This window comes from Aedes aegypti, chromosome 1 (genome assembly GCF_002204515.2).
Source record: "Aedes aegypti strain LVP_AGWG chromosome 1, AaegL5.0 Primary Assembly, whole genome shotgun sequence".
NCBI lineage: Eukaryota > Metazoa > Arthropoda > Insecta > Diptera > Culicidae > Aedes > Aedes aegypti.
The window spans coordinates 104,562,101-104,586,221 of record NC_035107.1 but is presented as its reverse complement, the minus strand read 5'-3'; the positions used below and the strand labels follow the sequence as shown (position 1 = coordinate 104,586,221).

The 24,121-nt window shown below is 37.3% G+C and overlaps 1 protein-coding gene across 1 annotated transcript; it reads right to left on the bottom strand.

Moving 5' to 3' along the window:
• Positions 1–2,919: 2,919 nt before the first annotated feature.
• Positions 2,920–23,945, bottom strand: LOC5564408 (uncharacterized protein YdcI). Its single transcript, XM_001648700.2, has 5 exons — positions 23,452–23,945; positions 16,056–17,039; positions 15,485–15,858; positions 4,085–4,567; positions 2,920–3,912 (listed from the first exon to the last, which is right to left on the bottom strand). Exons 1-5 carry the CDS (start codon positions 23,649–23,651, stop codon positions 3,047–3,049), a joined length of 2,907 nt encoding a protein of 968 aa, XP_001648750.2. The 5' UTR covers positions 23,652–23,945; the 3' UTR covers positions 2,920–3,046.
• Between the last annotated feature and the right edge of the window lie 176 nt (positions 23,946–24,121).

The window sequence follows — 24,121 nt, the reverse complement described above, 5'->3', positions numbered from 1 at the left end:
GGAATATTGATATAGTTTGTTCTACAAAGTTGAAGATCGAAAAATTTCAAGCTGATTTGATAAAAAAAGTTTTTTCCTAGCTCAAAAATTGATCGTTTTAGAGCATTTTTCGCTATTAATGTAGGGTGGCCCATCATTTTTTTGTGTTTAATTTTTATTATTTCAAGTTTCTTAGTAAAATTGTCTTCTCATTACTTCCAAGACTAATTGAAACGCAAACATAAAACATATAGCTAATGAAAACAAATAGATACAAGTCTTTTCGTAATGAAAATTTAATTTACTTCCTTGGACAAGAGTATCATCGATACTAATACATATGATATACGAATGCAAAATGAAAAATATGGCAAAGAAAACTCTCAGTCAATAACTGTGGAAGTGCTCCTAACAACAATAACCTGAGAAGTATGATCTGTTCCAGTAGGGACGCGATGCCAAAAAAAAATATTGATACAATTTTTTTCTGATGAAAAATTAAAGACTTTTTGATAACCAAAAAAAAAAACATGTTTATATGTTTGTATAGTTGGGAAAACAAAATGAATTGTGTTGACATGACGATAGTGTTTGTCAGCTTAAAAATGTGAATAATCGTATTATACTTCGGCGGATCTGTCTGCTAATGGTATAACTGGTATATTAATAACCGTTACTAACAGATTTTTGAAAGAACTTCCAAATTTACTATAATGTTCAATTTTCAGGCATGGATGGATGATCAAATAATGCATATGGTTATTCTTCTTAATCTAGCTTTGAAAGTCAGCGTCATAATCAGAAATCGTACTCTAGTAATATACCGTCCCAGATACGATATATCTCCTACGGTGGACAAATTACTAGTAATTTGTCGGTGGACAAATTACTAGTAATTGAGCATTCGTTACTTCCAATCAGAATGTTTCCCAAAGAGCCCGGCAAATCCCAGAACAGAAGTATTCGGAAGTTTGGGATGAGCCATGTCAGGAAATTCAACCGTGAGGTAAATTTAGAAGATATTTTCAAAAAACGTTTCTCCTTATTTATATTGCTGTGCTTCTTTGACTCCTTTCGGAAGTACGTATATAAGAATATAAAATAAGTTAGTTTTTTATTCCGATTTAAAGCCGAAAGATAATAATTGTCATGCAAAAAAAAATCTTTTTTTGCCCCAACTACATTTACATGTAAAAAAAACGTTTGTTTTTCATGAAAAATGTTTATAACTATTCACCGACAAAATTGTATAGGCCTTAAAATATGCGTCTCAATCGTCAAAAGATGAAGGAATGACAACTTTGATGAGATATCTAAAAAAAAAATATAACACAAAAACCTATTTTTGAAGGGCTACTCTACATTAATAGCGAAAAATGCTCTAAAACGGTCAATTTTTGAGCTAGGAAAAAACTTTTTTTATCAAACCAGCTTAAAATTCTCTGATCTTTAACTTTGTAGAACAACCTATGTCAATATTCCTTAAAATAAAAAAGTTTTAATGGTTATCTTTTTTTACATAGGGCCACCCTAATTTTCGTTCCGACCAAAAAAATTGTTTTTATATTAGAAAAAACTTTGTAGAACATCATTTTTACATAAAATCGCAATTGAAGGCGTGAGTTCCATCTTTCCTCCTAAAACCCCTATCCGTCCCACTGTGCACTGTAGCTGAATGCGCTCTGACCGAAGCTGCAGGTGTACAACTTTTAAAGCTGGACGCCTGTGAAGAATCCTCGCATCTTTCTAGCATGTAGCAAAAATTCCGTAAAAAATCCAGTGTTTCACTGTAGACCGGAAGGTTACCATGATTTACAATAGCTTTCCATGCCTTCCTAGTAGCGGAATCTAATTTTGAGATCAGCAAATTCGCTAAAATGGACTCGGACAACTGATCCGTCATTTTTAACGATATTTAACAAAGCCCTAAGTTGCTCATTGGTACCCTTATCATAGGCTTTGGATTTAGCAGTTGTGTGACAACCATACGCAAATTCTCAAACCTTTTTGTTAAAATCATCCACGCCCCTTCGTAGTTATTGTCCTGCAACGTTTGTTGGTCTATTGCACCTGCTGCCTTCCCTACCAAAACCTTATCTAAGTAGTGAAGCTTAGTAGCAGGAGAATCCCCTATGCATTTATCAACGATATCCATTAACCGATATTTAAACTTGTACCAACCTTCATAACGATCGTCAAAGGTCGGTAACGGAGTCTGCTAGTACTTGGAACTTCCATCATTTTTTTATCCACCGACTGATGATCAGCAATGGACCGATGCACGAGTTCACTATCTGACGTTTGAGCGGTGCCGTGTTATTTATGTGACCATGGCAACGAGTGAATTCGGCACCGCTCAAACGTCAAATTAGTGAACTCGTGCATTGATCCATGGACCGATGCACGAGTTCACTATCTGACGTTTTAGCGGTTCCGTGTTATTTACGTGACCATGGCAACGAGTGAATTCGGCACCGCTCAAACGTCAAATTCGTGAACTCATGCACTGGTCCATTGTTCAAGCTGATAAATCATTTCGGCCAGCGACATCCGTACAAACTCTTACACACGGCATAAAAATTAACAAGGCAGGCTCTTTACTGATATAAATATCAAGTTTCATTGTAAAAATGTGACGTCACTCCTATCGTACCTCGTGGTGATCGATGAGTGCATGTACCTTTGATCCTAGTTTACGGCTGATAATAACGTTATTTGTTATTATTGAACTACAGAAGCGCGTATTGTTTGTGGGCCTCTTACGGGCTCCAAATAAGCTGCGGTCAGAAAAGAATCATCCGATTGTTCGGTGCGTAAAACTAGGCCCTAAGAGGATCTGCAATCACTTAGGGTCTCGAACATCGGCTGCCTATGACCATCTTTGGCGGTGTGTAGGAGAACGAGCTAGGAGATTTCGAAGAGAATAAAATACCAACTTACTTCTCTACTACACTGCAACAACAAACGAACATTTTTGCCTGATCAATGTTACAAAATGCGAGTCCTATTACTAAACACCTACTTGTTGAGTCACGATGCGTTCAATATCTACTTACGGTTTGCGCGCCTACAGAATCTTTTCCAGCTTCAGCCCTAACCGCCCTTTGCCAACGTCAATCGACAAGACCGTCACTTCCACCTGGTCTCCAATGTTCACACGCATTCCGTTCATCTTGCTTCGATGAATCAGTCCATTGTTCTCTACGCCGATGTCGACGAATGCACCGAAATCGGTCACATTGTTCACCGCTCCGGTTAGGACGGTTCCTTCGGCCAAGTCCGACATCGAGGTTAGCCCCTTCTTGAACATCGGCGGCTTATTGATGTCAGCTCGGTAATCTCTGAGGAGTTCCCGCTGCAGCGCGGACAGGACGCATTCGATCCGTTCGATGGTCTGGTTGAACATGCCTGGCAATGCGCTTTTCGGGGTACGATAGGCAAAGTCTCGGATTCCAAGGATGAAATCTACGCGGCCAATGTCCTTGTTGGAAAGGCCGGCTTTAGTGATGATGCTTTCGGCCAGAGCGTAACTCTCCGGATGTACCCACGTGGAATCCAGCAGATTGTAATCTCGAATGCCGGCCGTCAGCGGTTCGATGCGAATGAAACCGGCGCATTGGGTGAAGGTTTTGTCGCCAATGAACTTCACCTTGAGCAGTTGTTCTCGACTACGGAAGGGTCCATTTTTGGTTCGATGCAAAACGATATGTTCGGCTCGTTTGGCAGTCAATCCAGACACGTGACTCAGCAGGCTAACGGAGGCGGTGTTGATGTCTACGCCAACGAAGGACACGCACTCCATCACCACTTCGTCCAGGGTTTCCGAGAGAGATTTCTCATTGATGTCATGCTGGTACATCCCGATGCCGAGATGCTTGGGCTCTATCTTAACGTACTCGCACAGGGGGTCCTGCAGTCGGCGGGCGATTGATACTGGAAAGAGGGAAAAACAGGTTTGTATGATGAATGTTTCTAAACCCTTCATGTGTTTTCTGGGGTCAATATGGGGTCCCAGAATAATTTGAAGAGCTGTGATTTTCTGTTAGTGAACTGATTTATGATGTTTTTTACTTTTCTTGGAATTATATTAAGGATTAGGACTTACCAGCGCTGATCAAATTAACGTCCATTTTGGGGAATTCCTTTTTGGCGACCTCACTACACGAGTAGATGGATGCTCCCTGTTCCGGAACGATGCTATACCGGACGAATCGCTTATCCAGGATCCCTTCTTCCATCATGTACGAAAGCATGGATTCGGTTTCTCGGCAAGCTGTTCCGTTACCCAGGGCAATCAACGCACAGCTATGCTTTCGCATCATGTTGGCCAAAATGCCCGGAGCAACCTTGGACCGTTCGCCACCGATGTGGGGATAGATGGTGGCCGTGTCCAGCAGGTCGCCGCATTCCGAGATGAGGGCTAGCTTGCAGCCGTTGCTGAAACCCGGATCGATGCCCAGGATCTTCTCGCCCTTGACGGGGGCGGTGAGCAGCAGCTGTTTGAGATTGTTGGCAAAAACTTCGACGGAGGCTTTCTCCGCACGCTTGGTCAGCTCCGATCGAACTGTGCGGCTCATCAATGGTACCACTGCGGAAGATGGGCAAAGGATAGATAGTGTGTGCTTTGATCACCGGTAGGAAACACGCGGATATTATGAATGTATCAAAGAAACGAAATACGAATAAACCCTAGTGGATTCTTCGTTAGCAGAAGTTAGATTTCGTAAGCGGTGGTAATCCTTCTTGGACTTTAGAAACCCTTAAGGTGAAGATAAATCGAAGCCAAACCTCAAATTTTCAAGAGCACGAATCTGGAGAACCAAACATCCGTTTGAGCTGAAAACTTAATCGATTGGTCACTCGCTGGTGGTGACCAATCAATTAAGTTTTCAGCTCAAACGGGTGTTTGGTTCTCCAGATTTGTGCTCTTGAATATGTGAGGTTTGGCTTCGATTCATCTTCACCCTAAGCCTGGAATAAGAGTCCAAAAAGAGACCAGTAGATGAGAGCTTTCATAAGGATTCTTCAGAGAATCTAATTAGACATTTCTCTAAGGATATTTCTTTCAGTTTATTTGTATTTTTCTATTGATTCTTTTACGGTTTTCTTGTGGAATTCCTTCATCATTTCCGCACAAGTTTCCTTCAAGAATTCAACCGGATTTTTTTTTCCAAGGATAACTATAGAAATTGTTCTAGAGATGCCTCCGAGTATTTCTAAGCTTTGTCTTAAAAAAATCGTTCATGATTTTATTGAGATTACAACCAGAAATTTATCTAAAAATACCTGCAGGAATAACTCCATACATTACTCCTAGCGTTTCTTCAGGAACTTGTCCAGGAAATCTTTCGCGGATGTCTGCATAGAATAGGGTCCAAAGGCCCTGTCCCAATTTTAGTGCCAAACGCTTAAGTTTAGGCCAATATAATAATGAACGTCATATATATCATTTTTCGAAAATCATATAACTGTTTCCATTTATAAGGTACCGTGGGGCAAGTGGGTAATGGATTTTGCATAGTTGGGATTCTTCAAATTCTAGAGACCTTAAATTAAAACAAATGAGTCGTGTATATTTTTTAGCATGACTCTCACCAAATATAAGCAGTATACTGAAATTGATTTTTATGTAAAATTGAAGAAAAAAGTACAGAAAAAGTTTTTGAAAAAAGTCTCCTTACTTTTCACTTGCCCCACAGGTGGGGCAAGTGAAAAGTTTATCGTTTTGGACAATAAATCCAACAACTAACAGTTACATTCACGATTTCTATTACCTTTAACATCTGTTAAGGCGTCCTAATGAACAATAACATAAGTAACATGTACACAAAGAAAATTTTATTCTTGTTACTTGAATTTTCTTCTGTTCAGTTATGATTGTTGAAATGATTCGACAACATTATAACTGCAACATTTCCAATGTTAGTTCTTACATTATAGGACATCAATTGCATTTCTGCTCTGTAGATTTTCCACCGCTCGTTATCTGTTTTTAAAAAATTGGATATGACGTCGAATAACTCTTCAAAAGAAATCAAACGGAATGCTTCAATAAAGTATTTAGATTTTTTTTTTATGTGGATACACCTATACCCCATTTTTATGTTTTGAACTAGCTTTACATAGACATTGCACGAGATTTCCGTGCGTTCTATTATATTGGAACTTTTCAATCAACGTCTTCCTTTTCATCGGCTGTCCGAAGTAAACATATTAATATCGTAATATTTGGCAACCTTATTTTTAGAGAAGTTTCATGATTTGACCATGATAATAGCATCTAATGCTTTGAGTATAGTGTTTCTTGAATTATAAGCACGTTCTGTTGTTCTATGATAATTGCGAACCTTGTGTACTTGTAGCTACTTAGGAAGAAAATACAAATTCAATCTCTAATGAGAAACTTTTCACTTGCCCCACGTGATTGGAAAATTGACGGTGTTTCAATTTTGTTATTTTTAGGTCTATGTCGAATTAATTCTAAAACTTTTTTTATTGCAATTTAAAACTGTCAGAGGGGACAACTTAGAAGTGGTGCAGAATATTTTTTCCGCAACTTTTTTCCACTGAAAATATTAAAATAAGATTGCACGCCGCCAACTTGTTACGGAGTACCAGTTAACAGGTTAACAATCTTTCGCTCTATTATGCAATAATAGTTGAAAAATCTCAGGAATCTCTTACCTACCGTAATGTTCTGAATGGCATCAACGGTTTACGCATGATTTTGAAACGTTAATTCACATATTTAATAAAATATACACATTATTTTCACTTACCCCATTTACCCACTTGCCCCGCGGTACCTTAACATGTTTCAAAATTCAAGTATACAATACTTATAGCTAAATTTTAATGCTGTCTATGATTGATCGAGTATTTTATAAAATATATAATAATATATATTTATATAATAATAATATATATAATAATAATAATAATATATAAAATCGTTCAGTTGTGTTAAAGTAAATTTGGGTGATTTTTGTTATAAAATCTATTAGCTCGAGCAGTAACGTCATTTTTTAATGGCATTGCTTTTAGAATAATATTTGGGAATACTGAATGAGTTTCAAAAACTTATAATAAACATAATTCATAATTCATAAATAGCTGGTGAATTATGATTCACCAGCTATATATGAATTCAAAGAGAGCTCAAACCGCAATAGTATCTTCATAGAAGTTGTTTGTATATACAAAAAGTACACCTGAGTTGAATAAAATTTTGCATTAAATTTATACACAGTGAAATAAGGCAAAAAAATGTTTAAAAAGCATGCTATTTAAAAAAACACCCTAGATTTTAGTAGCCCGCAAATGTCCTGGAAATAAGTCAAAATTAAAATGGTGTTGACCATTGCGAGCTACGAAACGTAATGTAGAACGTACTTATGAGTAGAACTCGCATATTTTAAAGCTATAGTTTAACGTATAGGAAAAGTCCTATAAAGCAAGCAATGTATAAATTATTCCTACATAGTTTAATAAGCATCGTAAATTGGTGATATGATGGTAATCGACAGTAAAAGCACGTGTAAGAAAAGCGTCAAATGTTAAGATGATCAGCTATACTGTGTGGATCGCAAATGTTTTGTTGTTATTGTGCATGTATTTTTTTTTTTTCAACATATCAATTAAATTATGTGGGGCGATCCAATGAGCCTGTAAATATTTTCAAATTATCTCATGATCATTGATTAGTTAATCTGTAAAAAATATTGAATAATTGAATTGCTTAGTATAAAAGAAGATCCCTTAGTATAAAAGAAGAGCCCATGATTAAAATTATCTGATCATTGTTAGAAATTATATGGTTTTCTTCCTGCCGTCGCATTTATCCAATCTAGACATTTGGAAATTAGCAATCTAGACCAGATTGACGCTTCTTTAGCAGTCATGAGTTTTTCTGACCACATCCTTGCGACAGCTGGAAGGTAATGGGGGAATATTTAGATACCGTAAAATGGGGCGAATAGAAACACTTTCCGACACGTTTGAATGTGTACAACTTAAACCGTGTGGATAAAAACCAATTTTATTAGCCTTAAATATGGGTCGCGTCTTCCTTTGCTAAGACCCCAATTGCTGTTAAAAAATAAAAATTAAGTCATACATAGATTTATGCAAATGTTGTATGTTTCTATTCACCCCGCAATTGGGGCGAATAGAAACACTGTTCTGTATATATCAATACTTTTTTCATTTTAATGGAAAAATAAACACATTTTTAAGTGCATCTTGAAGAAATATCAACATGTAGTTACTTAGAGAAGAAAAAAAAAATTTCAAAACTAAGTTCAATTTTTGATCATTTTTGAAATCAGCCAAAATGGCTATCAAAAATTATTGAGACTTCAATATTTTCTTCTCAATTTTTTAATAAGAAATGTAGCAAAATTTTTAATTTGAAAGAGTCTAGCGATACTCTGTTTTTTTTTAAACTACTGGAAAAAAAATATTTCAGTAGGTTTTTAAAGTTTATCATTACATTTTTAACTGAAGGTCACTTTGTTTCTATTCGCCCCACTTTTTCTATTCACCCCGTTTTACGGTACTTACTATAGACATTTTCAGGCACCTCCTACAATTAAAAATTTAAAAAAAAAAATCACGGTTATCAAAAATAAATGTTAAATTTCACACAATATTCTACAAGAAGAACAAAAATATAATGATTGTTACAATTTTTTCCACTGATTCCAGAAAATCTAAGCTTTTTTTCTGTTATCCGTTTTAATTCCTAAGGATATTACAGAAAATCCTGCAGAAATAAAATCGAAAATTGTAGCCTTATTGTATCGATTGTATTTGCATAAGAAGCATAAATTGGTGGAATCCTTGAAAAAATTCAAATGTGCCAAAAAGATTTCACCAGCATTTTCTTCAAGAATTCGTAAAAAAATCTAACGGTATGCTTGTGAACAAAGTAACTCAATGAAATGAATAAAATTTAAATAATTCGTAAATAACTTCTCATGTTGCATCAACAATTCAACCACAAATTGTTTTGTTAACATGATTTCTTTTTTTCAAGAAATTCCTTGTAATCTTCTGATCATTCATTTTGATACTCTCATTTCTGGGTGCATGGCGGTGCCAATCTTGATAAAAAGCATTGAAAAAGTTGAGTCTAGTACACCACACAGAAGACGGCCTTACAGTTGAGGTCGAAATACGCATATCTGTCAAATAATATAAACTCTAGCGGAATTAAATAGTATAGTTCTAAATTCAGGTTTTCATTTATTTATATATGTTCCACTAAACAGCTCGAAGATTTATTATCATTGAAAAAGTGAAATGATCAAAAAAAGTCCTGCAGTATTTAAAAGGGCCTTACTCTAAATATTTGATGGATATCTTTCATTTTCTTTTCATTTCTGACATTACATATCAGCTGTGATAACATTTTAGCATAGTAGCCATGAACAGTATGCACGGTGCTCCCCTGACCGTTATTATCAGAAAAAAATCTCCATCAAATCTGTGCTCACCAGTCGATTTCTATAGCCAAGCTGCATGTCTGGGCAAAATCTTAAAAAAATCGTAGGGCCCGTTTTGAAGTTACGCCCTTTTGAATGTGTAAGTCCACAAATTCTAAGGAAATCTGAGATATTCAAACGAGTTTTTATTAGCCGTGATTATCAGAATAAATATGAAAAAATATCATATGAATATGATTATTATTTCAAAGGCTCAAGCGCTGCAAGGCATTACGGAGCAATGCTCGTGTCATTATTATTATTCATAAAATATTGTTATGGCCCAATTAGCTCCCTTGGGCCTTCCCTAACCGAGTGGTTAGAGTCCGTGGCTACCAAGCAAAGCCATGCTAGAGGTGATTAGGTTCAATTCCTGGTCGGTCCAGGATTTTTTCGTAATGAAAATAGAGTATGAGGGAAAAGAGTATGTTTGTACCTGCCACACGATACACGATACAAAAATGGCAACTTTGGCAAAGAAAGCTCTCAGTTAATAATTGTTGAAGTGCTCATTGAACACTAAGTGGAGAAGCAGGCTCTGTCCCAGTTGGAACGTAATGCCAATAAGAAGAAGCAGAAGCTACCGGCTATTGCGGCTAATTTTGTACTGCCTCAGAACATAAACTTTAATTGCTGAGTAATGCATAATTGGCCAAACTATAGAACTCTAGACCACTGTCAATACTTTTGTGATCATTTGTAGCATACATTACCAAATTTATATTTTTCAAAAAATCTACAATTTTACCATTGTGTTTCTCGGTCTTTTCGATTTCACGAACACGTAAGAACTCTGTATGAATACAATAGTAAAAAAATTGTATAAATCAATCATTCCATGGTAACTCGTGAAGAGAAAGCCTCAGTACTTGAAATGTGCTTAAGAAAAATAAAAAAACATTCGTTATAATTTGGTTTAATTTATTTTAATAACATTACACTTTCAGAGCTTTATGCTACATGTCTCCCATGAAAATCAAACTCTCTTGAGAAGATTCTATACCTTAACTCCGAATTTCATTAACCCGAGTGTCATCACCCTAAACGCACTATTAGACTGAATGCTATTGTCCCGAATATATAATTACCTTGAATGACATTGTCCTGTGATAATAGAATTCGAAGTAATGCCATTCTAGAAACTGGAACTTGCGGAGATGGTCTTCGGGTATTCGGGATAATTGAATTCAAGGTCAAAGGGTATAAATTTGAAAAGATATATAAAATATGGTTAAAACAGAGTTGTTCATGGATTTTACGTAAATTCCAGTTTTGATTACCTGAATATCGTAAATTGTTCTGTGCCCTGTTGATAACCTGCTGGACGACATACCAGAATATGGTTCCAATCCTACACAATCTGAAGATTTCCATGTAAACTTATTTATTCTCGATCGCAGACTGTGCTTGTGAAGTAAAAAAAATCATACTTTTGGAGCCTCACAAAGTTTTTCAAATTGACAAAGACAAACATATAAAATTAAGCTCTGTAAATGCTACAAATTTGAACTCCATTAAACAAAATAACAACGGATGTTTTAAACTTTGCATTCTTTTCTTCCATTTTGTATCAATGCTTTCTACGTTTTTAATTTTATTCTATTCCATACACTGTTATCCATAACCGAAAACTTACCTCGTAGAGTATTCCTTGACGTATACTTCTCTTCGATGTACAACAGGTAACAATAATTGCATGTAAAATAAACTGAATCGTGAGTACATGGGTTTACCAAGCTAGCCAAAATATTGTGCTACAAGAACTAATTTGGTTACATGATGAAATTAGCTCCGTAATGCCTTAAAACACTTGAGCCTATGGAAAATCAGTTAATTGTGAAATACTTTTGCGGCAAATAAGTGCAATGTGCCATTGAAAACATTTGAATATGCTCAAAAGTATAAGAATGCCTAATTAAACTATTGGAAATAAGTGTTTTCAATGGTTACGCTTCCAAAAGGACGTAACTCCAAATTTCGTCTATCTTCTCATTCAAAACTCTTCCCAGAACTTACAAATAACTATATAAACCTACTTTGGTTCAAATTTTAATATTATATCCATCCTGATAATCTCGGCCAATGAAAACTCGTTTGAATATCTCAGATTTCCTTAGAATTTGTGGACTTACACATTCAAAAGGGCGTAACTTCAAAACGGGCCCTACGATTTTTTTAAAATTTTGCCCAGACATGCAGCTTAGCTATAGAAATCGACTGGTGAGCACAGATTTGATGGAGATTTTTTTCTGATAAAAACGGTCAGGGGAGCACCGTGGTATGTGGTGTGATTTGTTCGATCTGAACAAGTATAGGGTCGATGTACCAATAGCCGCATAGCTAAGACCAAATATTCGTATAAAATCGAATAATAACGCTAGCGTCATTATTTTTACATCATCTGAAAGCTTTTTATCTTGATTTTGGGAAAAATATGAAAACTACGAAAACTCATATGTATATATTAATTATCGCTTTTACCACTAAAGGAACACATGTGCCTATAGTAGCACTATTTCTAATTTCTGTTCCTATAGTAGCACTAGCATCACGGTGTTGGCAAAATACAAATCAAAACCGTATTTTTACAAAACTTTTATATTTTTCCTTTAAAGTGTAGATCAAAAGTTTTTGTTTGATGTAAAAAAAAGTTCCTAATTCATCAATAATTTCTCTCAGTAGTGCTACTATAGGAACAATAGGTTTACTATAGGCGCAAGCTCCAATTTTAAGCAAAACTAATTATTTCGATAATTTTTGAACAAAATCAAGCTGTGTATCAATGGTACTTAGATAAATAGCTCCTGATCTTTATGTCGAAAACTATTTTGAAACGATTTTTAGCGAAACGGCCGTAAAAGGCCACTAGTGCGACTATAGGGGACTGTCTACTAAGGGAACACTGACCCTATATTATGTATTTACACCACGTAAATTTGATCATTTCAAACCATACTTTCCTATATTTCGCCTTTAGTATCACATTTTCAAAATATTTGTATGGATCGTCACCAGGGGTTGCAACTTGAGAAAATTGAGAGAATCTCTCACGTATCGCTCTCTGTAACTATCATAATATGCAGCACATTATGAGAGACTGTTTATGGATTTTATCATCGCTCTCTCTCTTTGGGCTTTCGTTCGCTGCTCCTTTTTATCAGACTTGTTACAACTTGCGATACATTGCCGATCATAGACCGCAGATGGTATGTTTTTCTTCGCTCGCTTTGATCGTGCTTCAAAATCGAATGAGAGCGATTTCTGCAATGCCTGATCGTAATCACTTCCTAAGATCCCCCAAAAGTGTTGCGTAATTTTTGGACGCTCATCAACAATTATCAAGCGAATTATATAATTAATAATTGAGTGGTAAGATTATATCATGTTACAAATGCTATCAAGATTCATGATAACAATTTTACAATTTCTGTCTGTTTTTGAACTTAAGACAAAACGCATAGTAAAACACAGCACAAGGATTTTCCCATGTTTTATCAAAGATGTGGTGTTTTGGAAGAGTTTCTCTACTGAGTTCCTTCAAAGTCAGAATACTTTTGACCGCCATTTATTCTGGATCTAACCACTGTGCTATGGACAGCATGGATAGGGTAGTTTGTTCAATAACAAAGTTCGTAGTTTAGATTATATTTACAAGTAAGTTTAAAATCAACTTTATCCTATTTTTCAAAACAAAAATTTGGTTCAAATTAAAAGAAAATAACATATCAAAAATGAAAATAAATGGAAACAGTTTATGATTGTCAAATAATCGATGACACCTATGACATTCATCATTGATAAAGTATTTTGAATTCGATATATCATATCATAGTTTTTTACCAAATTGATGTGAAAACACTGTTCTGTACGAATATGAATTTATTTCACTGTTTGATAACATGCCGCAGGATTTCTGAGGTTCCTTGAAAAACGGTTCATCGGACCGCCACACATAATCTAAATTTGTGTAGAAATGATCGGAGACATTATTGAAATAATTGCTTTCGTATATGCTGGTGTAAAACCATGAAAGGACTTTTGAAAAATCCATGCAGATTTTACTTGATAAATTACTCTAGAAACGTTTGAGCAAGAAATGCTGGAGTGGAGCAGTTTCTAGATAAATTTCTAGGGGAACTTTATAAACAAGATTCGACGAATTGATTAAGCAATTCCAAGAAGAGTTTTCAATAGATTTCCTAGAATGAATCCCGGAGAAACAATTGAAACAAATTTGGGGTAACCACTGATAAATTTCTGAAAGAATGCCTAAAAAAATGACTGGAAGAAACTGGAATCTTCACCTGGAGAAATCGAGAGAAGAATTATTAAACAATATCTGATGGAAATCCTGGAACGGCTCCTTATTTTTGAATATAATTTTTCGCATTCGTATATCGTGTAACTCTATGCCCAGGAAAGTCAAGAAAATGTTCATTACGAAAAGATCCAGGAATCGAACCCAGACACCTTCAGCATGGCTTTGCTTTGTAGCCTCGAACTCTAACTACTCGGCTAAGGAAGGCCCCACAAAAAATAATAAACATTACGTAATAATTTGACGCTTCCTAACGTTATTTGTGGATCTTTGTCCGCCTTACCCTATTGTAAAAAAATATCCAAAATATTGTAGAAAATGTGCTGGACTGCATAAAATAAATTTTAATGTTTTGACTTTATGTGATTTTGATTTTTTTTCATTCTACTTTTTGTTATTCGGGCTTCCCACAATATGTCATAACGAATGACGCCGCAAATCGCACGGCCATGAAGCACACAAATTTGACAGATATTCAAAAAGACTTATTCGCCTCATACGACTTGCAAAGAAAGCTTGAATGACTGATTTTTTATTTTTGTGTCCACGTGGGTATATGGACGGCCCTTGGATAAATCATTGAAAGATATGCTAAAGAACTGAAAGTACTTCGTGATGAATACCTGGAAAAGTTTTTAATAGTTTTCCAAGAATAATCTTGTAGGATTTTTTTGAGCGATTCCTGGACGAAACTATGAATTCTTGAAGGATAATGATGCGGATAAATTCTCTAGGATTTCCTAGATTATTCCTGTAGGATTTTTTGAAGAAATTCATATAAAAGTGGCTTGGATAATAAGCGAGCGTATGAGCTCCTGGAGGAAATCCAGAAGGGATTCCTGCAAAAATGTCTAAACGAATTTCTTCAAAACTCTGAATTATAGTTCTGGGGATTTTATTGAAAAAACACCTGTAGTAATCTTGGGAAGATCTCGTACAGTAACAACTAGGAAAGCGGTGTCTTGGTGGAATCAGAGTAATCTATGTGTGAATTACTGAGGTTTGTAGTGTTTGAGTGCTCAGGGATTTGTTGAAGCTAATTCTGTGAACATTGTTCTGAGCATCATATTGAAAATCGCTGGAGGAATGTCTGGACAAATTCCGCGGAGATTTGGAGAAGGAATCTCTACAAGAATTTTTAGAATGATTCCTGGACAGTTCTTTTTAATTCAAAGGGAATCTCGAAATCTCTGTAAGAATCACTAGAGGAATTCCCGAAGATTTTTTATTTCGAGGAATCTGAGAAGAAGTTCAATAAGAACCTTAAGAACAGTCACATAAAGTCTAAAAGTTTTCTGGAGCCTCTAAAATTTTGCAGCAGGATTCACAACAAGCAGCAAAACGTTAACGAAGAAACTTAAGAGATCATCCATCGAAAGTATAGAGGTTTCAGAAACTTACATTAAAATAGTGACCACGTATTTTAAAAGATACCTGTGAAACTCAGCTTTTAATCCTCTTAAAAAACAACTTCGATCAGTGATTTTCTTTAAAATGTCTTTCTTAGAACGATAATCAATGTTATAACATCCAGAAGACAGATAACATATTAAGGAATTTATTCAAACAATTTATTTTAACATTGTCCTTAACAAAGGCTGAATAACAATATAGAAACTACACGGAATTGTGAGTAACAACGTACAATTAAGAATATCACAGCAGGTTGACTTCCGTCCTCAGGTACTTTGTCTCTACTTACACTTTTTGGTAAACGCCTCGTCGAACGAAGCCTCGAACAATTCCGTCCGCTTGCGGGAGGCCGTTCCCTCCTGGAGGTACTCCTTCTTCAGAAACCAGTACAGGTCTCCCTTGACGTTGTCCTTAAACTGTAGCTTAATACTGAGCACCTTCTGGTTCTCGCCCCGATTGAGCGCCATAATCTGGTGCGGTCGCAGATACTTGGTGCAGCAGGTGAAGCTGAAGTAATGCTCGAACTTGTGTTCGTCCACCTTTTTGGGAATCCGTTTCATACCGCCCGCCCCTTTACCGTTGTTGTTGGATTCGTCCTTTTCTTCGGCCTTTCGCGTTTTGGTTATTTGAGTGGAGCTTAGGACAATGTCGTATTTTGAAATGCTGAAAAGAAGTAGGTAATTTAATACATTTTAAATGTTACCATCATTGAAGCCCATCACGAGCTGGTAGCGACTAAGTGCCTTAAAAATAGGAATGCTTGAAAAAAAAAAAAACTGAAACCAAAAACAGATTAAACAGCTAAGCATTGCTTTACTAAAAGAACAAAAATCGCCCTGCCATTATCACTATATACTCACAGTCTTCTAATTTCCTCCAGAACCGCCGTATTCTTGCTAAAGTTGTGCGCCATCAGATGCTTGATACCTTCCTCCACCTTTTCCACAGTTTCCAGTCCTTCCACTTCCGGTTTCACCAGTTCCGGCAAATCAATCTGCGGAAGACTTCCAATGAGAATACCCTCCGCAAAGCTGTCCAAACCGAGTGCTTTCGCTCGGTCAGCCAGCGAGCCCTTATTGGCCGGTTTGAACGGAGCGTACATGTGGTCCAGTTCGTCGATGCTTTTGGCGCACAGCAGATCCTGTTTAATATCTTCGGTAAGCTTCTCTTCCTTCTCCAGATTCTTAATGATGGTGTCGGCTTTGGACTTGATGGACAAGATCTGATTGTACGCCAGCTTAACGTCTCGCAAATCGTCCGGAGTCATGTCTCCGATCAGCTCCTTCCGGTACCGACAGATGAAGGGAATCGTGTTCTCCTCCTCAAACAATTTGATAATGGTCCGGGCCGTTCTCCGGTCGATATTTTGCATTTCCGCTAGAAGCTCGTAATCATCCCACTGGTCTCGGACCGTCATGCTAACTCGCTTCTTGTACTTTGGCCTGGTATCGACTTCGTCGGCGATCTCGTGTTTGACTGGAACCGGTTCTGGCTTGATCGGAAGCTCCGGAGCCATGATCTCCAGAGAAGAGTCCAATGGCATTTTAACATCCTCCGGCTTCTCTTCAATCTTAACTTCTGTGACGATTTCCTCAGTCGGTTCTTCGGGCGCAGTCTCAGCCTTTTTTCGACTGCGCTTCACACCCGTCGTTGTTCTGGGAGCTTTCGGAGCTTTTGGGGCCTTCGGTTCCTTTGGAACCTTTGGAGCCTTGGGCTCTTTGGGCGCCTTTGGAGCTTTGGGCTCTCTTGGTTTCCTCACTGCTTTGGGCTTAGGTTCAGCTTTCGGCTTTTTAGCTGGACTTTCTGCCTCTTTGACCAACGCTTTCCTTTTTACAGGATGCTTCCTGAAAACCCCCAAAAACACAAAAGTTAGCTCCAAGTGAAAGAAAACCCCTGCCATCGTTTTTAACGAAACCAAAATGACCATCAATTCGAAAGACATATATCCTAGCTAAGGTTACCAGATGTACCATTTTCTGCCTTAAAAATGATTGCCGAACAAATCAAATAACTTTTTGTAGATTAACCGGTTGTCCATGACCTTGCTTTAAACAAAAATAGAAACTTTTTAGAAACTCGCATAAAAATAAAGATCCATTCTCTAAAAAGAATCCTGATGCAGGCCCTAGGTATGTTAATTCTTTACTAATTAAATAATAGAGATATTAAAAACTTAAATCTTGTTTTGGTAAGTCACTTAAATTTCTTTTTTTTGTATGGTATTCAGTTGGAGCTGCCTGACAGCTTAACTTGTCAAGGCTGAACCCTCGGTCTGGCTTTTGCCAAGTTTCCCCTCTACCAGGACTAATACTCAGCCGGACTAGGCTATGGTGCCCACATCAACACTGTTTTTTTAGTATTGTGACATGGTAGTTTTTTTTTAAATACCCATATTCCCTTGCTTCTGAGAAAAGGAAGAATTGTGAAAAACAGCAGCTTCATCAGATTTTTTTTTAAATAGTGGTGTAGTAGTGTCATTACTAATACTGTCTAGTCGAAATGGTTTTGAATAATTTGTCATTTAAGTGCTATTCTGATTACTCCTGTCTTTTACGTAAGATTAGAGTCTTAAATGTCAATTGTCGTCAAGTCTTAACAAAATTAGGCTGTTTAGTAGTAGCTCTAGTTCAGGTCTTTACGTTCATATATACTTAAAGAAAAAAGTCACTTTCCTTGTTTGTTCAACAATTTCTCGAAACTAGCAAGTGTACCCTAATAATCGATCTCAGCGTCTTACTTTCCATAGTCATTTTATAGTGAATATTTAAGAGCAAAGTTATCTTAGGCTTCTATTACAGTCTCCTACAAGATTCACTTTTCGGTGCCAAATGCAATGCTTCACAACGCCTACTTTTTACTTGTAAATTTTGCGAAAAAGCTGGAATCAGATTTTTTATACCGTTGTTACAAAAGAGGTTTTTTCTTATTATGGCAATGTAAAAACCATATTAAAATAAGATTGTCGCCACTTATTTCTACTCAGTCAATCTACTAGTAATTTTCCTCAGAGTAATATTCCCTACGTCGAATATGATAACGATGTGTCTAGCTAGCTAATAGTAAGAGTGGCTACGGATCATTCAGGTTAGCAAAAGGCAAACTGATCGTCACCAATAGTATCAATATCCACTCCGAATAGATTAATTATTTGAAATGGGCATCAATTCTATCAATGACGCAGAATGTCCGTTGGATCACATCCGAGATATCAAAGCGTGAGCTAGAATAAGGACGTAAGTCGCATGATCGATTTCTCTTCATCGATCCTCTCTTCTGTGAATAAAGGTGACAAGATGCAAGTTTGTGGGTATTTTTTCACCTCAAGACGTAGAGTTCGGTTTTGCGTCGTCCGATAGATTTAGCTCACAGTTTCGCGCATGTTTTCGTCGCCGGAGATTTTGTTTTTTCCTGTTTTGGAGCGTCTTGCTGGGTAGTGCTTCGTGAAGCCCAAGCAGGACAGTTCGGTTTTGCGTCGTCCGATAGATTTAGCTCACAGTTTCGCGCATGTTTTAGTCGCCGGAGATTTTGTTTTTTCCTGTTTTGGAGCGTCTTGCTGGGTAGTGCTTCGTGAAGCCCAAGCAGGACAGTTCGGTTTTGCGTCGTCCAATAGATTTAGCTCACAGTTTCGCGCATGTTTTCGTCGCCGGAGATTTTTTTTCTTCTGTTTTGGAGCGTCTTGCTGGGTAGTGCTTCGTGAAGCCCAAGCAGGACCGTTTTTACATTCAGAAATGGAATAGTGAAAAGTGAAAAATGAAAAAGTGATTTGTTTGATTTGTGTCCTCAGTACTGTTGGTTTTTGGCCGCCCGAAGTTCACCGAACCATCCGGAAGTGACATGCAGCACATAAATTTAGAGAATCAATCCGGTGAGTTTGTTCCAGTATGATACTTTTTCTTTTGTGAGCCTTCCGGATCGTTTTTGTTCGCGTCGTGGAACTTCTGATCGTTTCTTGAACGGAAAATGTTATTTTCGGAGTTTGATAATTATGTTCAGATTGCGCATTCTGTCCGGGCGGGTGTAACGCAACTAACAATCGGTTGTGGATGCTTTTTAACTGTTCGATGACCCTGGAGGGATCGATCCTGCTTTTCGTATAATTTTGAGCAGAAAAACCGACTGTGTCCTAGGGTGTTTAGTTCGAACGCGCTTCCTTTCGTTTTTCGATTATCTAAAAATACAGTACCACCCAGTACAGTTTTTCAATGAGCACAGTACAGTTTTTCAATAGGCGTGATTTTTTTTTTTTACGCGTATCGTTACACAATCCGATGACCCTGGAGGGATCGGTTTTGCTTTTTACTGGTTGTTGAGCAAAAATATTACTGCACAATCGACAAGCATTTCGCGAAATACTATTTATACTATAAATAAGCTATTGTTTTCTCTTTTGATTGCCGGCATTCAAAAGATTAATTTGAAAACGCTTAAACAACAAATATTTATGGTCTATCGCCAGCTTTCTAGGCGAATCCTGACAATATACCTTCCCCAACCTCCAACTCCGTAGCACTTATGAGGGTGTCGCTGAGTCGGTGGCCTCTCATTAAGTAAGTGCTACATCAACATTTCCTTCCCCTATCCCAAGTTACGGTAAAGATGGGCGTGGCCGGGAATAGCGATATTCATGCTTTTAGTATTCTTGTTTATGATTTGAACAAGGTATACTCCCCTGCCTTGTTCTTGAAAGTAGTCAGGATGAGATTATTAAAAAGAAACATGAATGTTGCTAGTATCCAATCTACGAAGTATACCGTAACTACGCTAACGCTAACGCTAACGCTATTTTTTCACCTCAAGACGTAAGATTGCATCGCTGCCAAGCGGTCTGAAGCGAAAAAATGCCAACAAATTTGCATCTTGTCACCTTTATTCACAGAAGAGAGGATCGATGAAGAGAAATCGATCATGCGACTTACGCCCTTATTCTAGCACACGCTTGATATTATTGCGCCTATGCCATATAAATTATGACGCGGCTTTAAGCAAAAAATGCCAAAATGTGATACCACCACTACAGGTTACGCCTTTGGTTTCCATCATATGGGCTAATGGGGGGCATAATGCAAGTTTGTTTCTTGCGATATTTTTTCAGGCAGTCCTTTTTTATACAAAATTTTAAACTTTTACGTAAGTTTAACCTAGTGGTGCTCAAGCTGGAGCACGTTGCGGGCCAAATCGTGATTTTTCATCAGCGCAGCGGGCCGCATTGGGATATTTGAATCTGAGAGGTGCGGTCTCCAACATTTTGGTCATTCAATTTAAACACAATTTTTTCTACCAGTGCTAACCGTTGTTTATTTGCTCGTCTCGCAGGAAACCATTTTCAAGATGCACACTTAAAATACTACACACAAAGCTTTTGCAGTTGGATGCAGCCAATAAGCTCAATAAATCAGCTGAATTAGATAGTTTCTGACCGTATGTTAGTTAAAAATATATTTCACAAAAGTTCTGAAAAACTTACGCATCAATAATACCAAGTAAACGTTTTTCAACAGTTTATAGTTTTTGTGTCACATAAAATGTAGCACGATAGATTTCTTTCTATAGATTTTCTCTTCTGTGAATAAAGGAGAGAAGATTCAAATTTTTCGGCATGTTTCCATCTCAGGACGTAAGATTACTTCGCTGACTAGCGTGAAAAAGGGCAAAGAAACTTGTCACTTTTATTCGCAGAAGAAAAGATCGATGCAAAGAAATCGATTATGTTACATTTGGCCTCATTCATGCACACACTTGATTTAATTATTCAAAATTCCCAAAACTCAGAATATGCAAATGAGATTTAAATAATGAAAAAAAAGAGTGTTTTTCATATAAAACAAAATAAAAGGACTGATTGACTTTCCCAGCTATTAAATGTATTAACAAAACTCTCCTTATCACTGTTAATTTCTCCTGCGCATTAACATTTTTTTTTTCTCATGGTAGCATTCATCGATAAATAATAAACAAACAATTGATTTCGATTAAAATATATATATATATATATATATATATATTTTGAACAGTTTAGCTTCTTTGCAACAACTTTTGCTCAAGAACTTATTTTAAAAACGCCATATTGACAGATAAAATGTCGACCAAAACTGTGAGAAAGGGTTGAAAAATGTTATTGGTTTTGTTTCTAAGAAAAGAATCAGAATGATTTGCAGATTGATTGTTTTGATTTTTATGAAAGATTCTGCCTGTGAATACAAACATTGAAAATAATTAATCGTGAACGAAACAGATTCAGAATCAAGATCAAATCCAGATTTTTCAAATTATTATGAAAATATTCATATTTTTCAGCATTAAATCAGTTATTTGTCTGTTACATATGATAATATCATTTTTCCCAACGACGTATTTAACAAGAGATCCCAAAACATTTAAACAAGAACCACAAAATAAATAATGACCAGTACGAGTTTTCCCCCATTTCTTTGGAAGTATTGGAAGTCCTTACTAAATGTTATGCACTTTTGTAATTGTAGAATAAGAATTTTCTTCTTTTCTCCAAAAGTGTTCCGCGGGCCGCATTCTTGGGTTCAGAGGGCCACATGCGGCCCGCGGGCCGCAGGATGAGCACCACTGGTTTAACCAATAAAATATTGCTTCAAATTCAGCATGGTACACTTAAGAGTTTATGTGATATCATATTGAAGTCGCTTCTTCTTTCTGGCATTACGTCCCAACTGGAACAAAGCCTGCTTCTCAGATTGTTCTTATGAGCACTTCCACAGTTATTAACTGAGAGCTTTCTATGCCGATTGACCATTTTTGCATGTGTATTAGTGTGGGACAACATTTAGATTCTCGCTCCAGTCCACTTTTTGGATTGCATTTAGGTCCCATAACAACTGTGCAAAATTTCAGCCCAATCGGAGAAACTATATTTTAGCGCCAGCCGTTCAAAGTTTGTATGGGATTTACTATGGGAAAACTTACTTTTGCAAAGAAAAATCGCCAGAGGTCGCTCATATTGCTCTTTGAAAATTCTGAATACAGATCTCGATAGGTATTTTTACGATGAAGAATATTGTCGAAGACCGCGAAACAATTCGACTCTTGTGAAAAAAGTTATTCAATGAAAACCTATTGGCAAGGCGACGTTGATTAACACGTAAAGGAATAGCAATAATAACAAAATCGGGTAAAATTTCCGAATAGTCTATGCTTAATAACTTTTTTCACAAGCATCGGATTGCTTTGCGGTATTCGGCAATGTTGTTCATCGTAAAAATACCTATCGAGATCTTTTATAGAGCAATATGGGCGACCTCTGGCGATTTTTCTTTGCAAAAGTAAGTTTTCCCACACGCAGCTAACTGGGCTATCGAAATTCATACATTTTGCCTTATGAAAGATGGAACGATTATTGCAATACGAACGCTTTATGTATCGTTTTAGCATCACTCCACATCAAGGCGTCGATAGGCGCGGGGTGTACGTACGAGCCTATCGATCGCAAGGTCCTTGGTTCGATTCCAGGTTGCCGCGAAAACTATTTTTGTTTTCAAATTTCGGTTTCATAAGGCAAATTTATGAATTTCAACCCGATTCCTTGTGGCGAATTTTCAAAGGGGATCCTATGTTTATCGATAGTCTATTTGCCTGAGTGCATAGTAAATCCCATACAAACTTTGAACGGCTGGCGCTAAAATATAGTTTCTCCGATCGAGCTGAAATTTTGCACAGTTGTTATGGGACCTAAATCTAAATTTTTCATATAACCGTGTTCCAGGTTAATGTGTATATCGTGTGGCAGGTACGAAAATACTTCTATGCCCTGGGAATCGAGAAAATTTCCTTTACGAAAAGATCCTCGACCAGTGGGTATCGAACCCACGACCCTCAGTATGGTGATGCTGAACAGCTGCGCGTTTACCGCTACGGCTATCTGGGCCCTCGAAGTCGCTATTATGAGGGTTCATTCACAGGTTGAGGATCTTTTTGTAAAGGAATTTTTTTCGACTTCCCTGGGCATATAGTATCTGCCATCTTCATACCTGTCATAGCAAAAAGCGTCAATCGGCAAAGAAAGCTCTCAGTTAAAAACGGTGGAAATGCTCATAAGAACGCTGAGAAGCGAGCTTTATCCCAGTTAGGACGTAACGCCATGATATAATACATTTTTTATAACAACATTCTGGCGGAGCACCGTGCGGATACCATATTTTTCGAATGTTGGATGTAGAATTGATAATCATTTTATTTTCGTTAATAACGTTTTCAGACACACCGTGCCGTCCTTCCCCTTCCCATACTCACAATTCAGCCACTTTACTCTCGTCAAAGTCGGAATCATCGCTCCCGGCAGCTCTTGGCCTCTTCGGCGCCCTTTTGACCTTCTTCGGTTGGTCCGGGCTCGAGAAGATTCCCTCTGGATCGCTGTCCTCCGGTTCCGACTCCGTGTCGGATTCGATCACGATGGGAGCCTTGGTAGCGGCACGCCGGGCCCTCGTGGACATGGTTTCGCCTTTTACTTTACTTTTCTGGACGCCGGGTCCCGGAGCACTGTCACTGTTTGAGAGCGGATTTTCACCAACCAAAACTTGAAACTAAGCACAACAATCGGTCGGTTTATGGCACACGGATTTCACTACTTTTAAGGGGCAATTCAACAGTATTTCCAGTTTTTTCCCCAAAAATCACTTGTAAACAGCGACGGTTGGAAATTTTCGCAGTTTTTTGGTTTTCTCTCGGTCGTTGTTGACGTTTGGTCTGTTTTAAAACGCCAAAGTGGGATTTACGCTGCTCGAGGTGGGATAAATTAGGTGCTGTCAGATTGTGTGAAGCGAGAACTGAAGTGTGTGATGTGAAGGATGACCCACGCTGAAATCTTGATGTAGGACTACACTAAGAAATTGAAATAGTCTTGGAATTACTGAAGTTTATGCATTAATTTTTTTTTTTTTTTTTTCAAGGCACTCCGTGCTCG